Below are 4176 nucleotides of genomic sequence, written 5' to 3'. Positions count from 1 at the left end.
TCCTGGCTTGATGCACCCCTCTGACTGATGAATGTAAAATGAGTACCTCACCGCTGGGCTGCTGATCTGTAGTTCACCCTGACCTGATGAAAGGATCAAGTAGTGTTAGAGTCAGAACTTGTAGTTCTGCTGAGAGGGTTCATCCCTCCGGCAGGTTCCATCTCTGCAGAGGATCTCTGCAGCTCTGTTAGAGACTAATGGGTTCTTGGTCACATCTATGAAGACTGGTGGTTCCACACTTTCTTTATTCCACAATTATAGAGGCCACTGTGCTCCTGCGAACACTCGGGAGCTTTAGAAATACGTTTCTACTTTTGCTACCTTTGATTTCACGGCTTAGTCTTTGTTCTGACATGCAGTGTGAATTGTGGGAACTTATACACTTTCTAAACTATGTTCACTCGGTTAAGTGTGCCAGAGGTGGACTCTGATCAAGTTCCAGACACATCACCAGGATAATTAAAGCAAACAGGACGCACCTGCCCACAGTCTGGAATGTGACACCAAAGGGTCTGAATACTTACTTATGGATTATTTAGTGCAGAATGATGGACAAAAACTGCAATTTTGTATACTGTGTGTCTTGATTTTTGCCTTTATTTCCCATTATGTAAAACACATTTTATAATTATGATAATTTTGATAAATCCCAAACCTGACCCAGAAAGATTCTATGTTTTGACAACATACTGAAAGATTATTCATTTCATGACAGTGTTAAAAAGAGAACTTGCACTGGATGGAAGTTAAAGCATAACCTGTCAACTTTAATATTAACCATGTACAGTTAGAGACAGAACACATGATAAAACAAAGAAGAGAAGCAGAAAACAGTGTACTTATATAAAAAAAGAAAATATTACAAAAAAATCCACCTAAACTTGAATATATCTTAAATTGGTGTTATTGGAAGAGTGAGTGGTTCACAAGAATTTGAAAGAAAAATTGACTTTTTTTAAAAACTTGTAAGACAACAGGATTGCTTTTCTCTGGACTTAAAAAGAAAATCTAGCATAACGGAGCAGTCCTGAGAAGGTGTACTCATTGGCATAGATGTATACAGTATATATGTGTGTATAAATGTGTGGAAATGTATTCATGGACTCTTAAGAAGAGTTTAATATCTTCAGTTTTGAGTACAAGTTCTGTTGTTATTCCTGGCAGAAAATAATCTGGGGAAAAAAAAAACTCAAGAAAAAAGGCCACTGAGCAGCCTCCAGTATGTACACAATATATGCATTTCCATCATGAACAAATCCAAACAGGCAATATTTAATGTGCTGAAGGTATAAGGTTTGTCCCTTTAGCATTTTGCTGTAAATGCAGGCAGTCTGAAAACTACTAAAATAAGAGATTAATCTATGAGTTATTTAAGAAAACTACAAGGGAAGGAGTCATTCTTCAACCGTGCATATAGTATTATTAATATCATCATCATCATATGAAAATAAAACATGACAACTCTGGGAAAGGTTTATTAAAGGTTCGAACGTGTTGCACCGTGTGCTGCTTTCTGACTCTGAATCAGCTCAGACCTGGACTTTACATATTCTGTCTGGTAGAAAAGCAAAGTAAGTAATGTTTCGTTGTATGTAGAATATTCTAAAGAAGTCAGAGACAGAGTTATGGCTCACTTGGCAAACTTCTCTGAACAGCTGTCTTTCTGACGAATCCAGGGAGAAAGAAAGGAATATTTCAACTTTTTTTTCTTTTTTTTTTTTTTAATTGAACTGTCCCTCTGGTTGTTTTACCCAAAGCAAAAATATCACAAAAATCTGGACATCAGGGTTCAGGTCCACAACAACACCCATCACTTACATCACGATATATAAAACATCTTTGTAATCACTGTAACCTGTGAAGCTGTAGACACCAATGAGCCTTTTGCATAATATGTTCTATTCAAATAGAGAACACACACTGTAATGACAATATTCTGTTATTTTCTCCTTTCTTCTGTCTGTGTGGTTCAGATCACAACGAATCTATGACCTCAGACATCGCATTTCATAAAACACACCTGCTCATACACACCTGCCACTGCACCGTAAATCCTGTCCAAAGGCCCAGTCACACCAGCATTTAAAACCAGAGACATTCTGAGTTTGAATTTTTGCTTCAGGTCTCTTGACAGAGAGTCCAAAATGGAGGAAGCTACTAAAGCTGATTACCTATTAAATCTTATTTATACTGGAGCACAAAAGTTTTCTAATAAGTTTTTAAGAAGCAAACCTTGTTTTATTCAAAAGATGTAAATGTTAACAGGACTATTCATTCCTAATGGGACAATAAGTTCCATTAGAAAACATGTTATTTTATTTACATGTAGGTTTTGTTCCATTGACTGAGCTAATGAGTTTGTTAACCAACTCTTAACAAACTGCTCAAGAGTTTTTTCCCACCTTCATGAACTCTTAATTGAAAGAAATGATGTATACCTCCAAGTTAAGGGCCCGGTACAAAAAGCCACTGTAACTGAGCAGCCCTAGCATTTTCCAGGCTTGTTAGCATGTTAGCAGTAAGATAATTACCTAATACCCAGTTCATTACCTGAGTCAAGTCGCTGGGCCACGTTTTGGTGTGACTGGGCCTTAATTCCTCTTCTTCCTCCACAGCTGCCGACTGATTCAGTTACCTTCACTCACATACACTCTCCCTTCTCCTAACACACTCTGATGGAGGTCCTGATGACTGAGTGTTAAAGTGTGTGTACACTTGTGTTACATTTTGAGAACAGTTTTAAAAAAAAAAAGAGCGCTGAGGAAGGAGAGAGTACGTCTATCTGCATGTCTACGAATATCTAGAGAACATACGACTACTACATGTGTACAAATGGCTATGCATGGTCCCTGCCATGTATTTAATCAGTACTGTAAGCTCAGAGGAAGTCGGGCTTCTACTCTTTGTCAGGAAATATAGGAAAATAGACTTTCACAAACACATGCATTCCTCAAGAAAATGAAAAAGTCTCAACAAACACAGTAAAACCCTGCGGAGAGACAAGCATGTGGGCTGTTGTGGGCATTTGCATGTGTATGCATATGTGTATGTAAAAGATGTTGTTACACTGATAAATGTAATGGAAGGTGGTGTGTGTGTGTGTGTGTGTGTGTGTGTGTGTGTGTGTTCTGAGGGCCACAACAGACGTGAGCTTCAGAGAGGATGAAGAAAAATAAGTTTGTGTAAAACTGAATGAACGGGTCGTCTCTCTCTTCAAAAGATTTTTCCTTTCTTCTTGTTCTTTTCCATCGTCCTGTGTGAGAAACGAGAAAAGTGATCAGAGAACACTACTATTGTATTTTTTACAGTAACATGAAATACAGAGATCATCATTAGGCCTCACAGGCACCTTGAGAGTACACTGGAGCCAACTTAAAGAGTCAAATCACTTAAACAGAAGGTCTTGAGACTTCTGCCTACACACCATCATGACGGAGATTAATAACGTTTCCTTGGTGTAACTCACAGCAGTGAAAAATTTACAGGGAGAGTAACTTTTTAAAGCACTGACAGAGGAAACAAAAGTGTTTCTGTCTTTTCACGATTAATATACTGAATGTATTACTGATTAAAATCAATGAATAAACAGCATTACCGTGCAATGTGTCAAACATTCTTGTGTGTGTGTTAGCTTGGATATATAGCAGAGAATATTTACCAAACTGTCATTCATCTAGATACCATGTTTTCTGGCTACATGAGGTGGAGTTGTGAACATTTCGTTGTTAGTCATATTGCTAACCTTTAGAGGTCAGTGAGGGTGATGTTATATAACTATAAGAAAATGTGTTAAAGGAAATTCAGCTGCAATGTGGTTAACGTCAAACAACCTCTCAAAAGATACCATGTCATATGCATCAATTAGTATCCATTCTGCACACTTCTGATGGACAAATGAACAGTATAGTCAGTTAAACGGACAGACAGGTTATCGGTGTGTGAGTGTTACTGACTTGGAGGCGTCCAGTTTCTGCTGCTCGAGGATTCTCTGCTGAGCCTCCCAGTTGGCCTTCTCCTCCTCAAACACTCGTCTCTTCTCCTCCAGCTCTTTGTACTGCGCCTCCAAGTTCCTCTTCATCTGTTCGTGGCGCCGCTCCAGCTGAGGGTCACAACATTTCATACACTCACTCAAACATAACTTCAAGTTGCGTGTTCCATTGTAATTGCACATGGAAT

At 38.4% G+C, this 4176-nt stretch overlaps 1 protein-coding gene across 4 annotated transcripts in view; it reads right to left on the bottom strand.

The window, feature by feature from the left end:
* Positions 1–579: 579 nt before the first annotated feature.
* Positions 580–4176, bottom strand: part of LOC108901962 (septin-7) — a 46637-nt gene continuing 43040 nt past the window's right edge. For all 4 annotated transcript variants that reach the window (XM_018703645.2, XM_018703647.2, XM_051073619.1 and 1 more), the window contains exons 12-13: positions 3954–4099; positions 580–3253 (exon numbers count right to left, since the gene is read on the bottom strand). In XM_018703645.2, coding sequence (XP_018559161.1) covers positions 3214–3253; positions 3954–4099 — 186 coding nt within the window. In that variant the 3' untranslated portion in view covers positions 580–3213. The remainder of the gene's footprint in view (positions 3254–3953; positions 4100–4176) is intronic.

The sequence above is a fragment of the Lates calcarifer genome, linkage group LG10 (assembly GCF_001640805.2).
Source record: "Lates calcarifer isolate ASB-BC8 linkage group LG10, TLL_Latcal_v3, whole genome shotgun sequence".
In the NCBI taxonomy this organism is placed as follows: domain Eukaryota; kingdom Metazoa; phylum Chordata; class Actinopteri; family Centropomidae; genus Lates; species Lates calcarifer.
The sequence above is the reverse complement of the archived record's forward strand: the minus strand, read 5'-3'. Positions and strand labels throughout refer to the sequence as shown.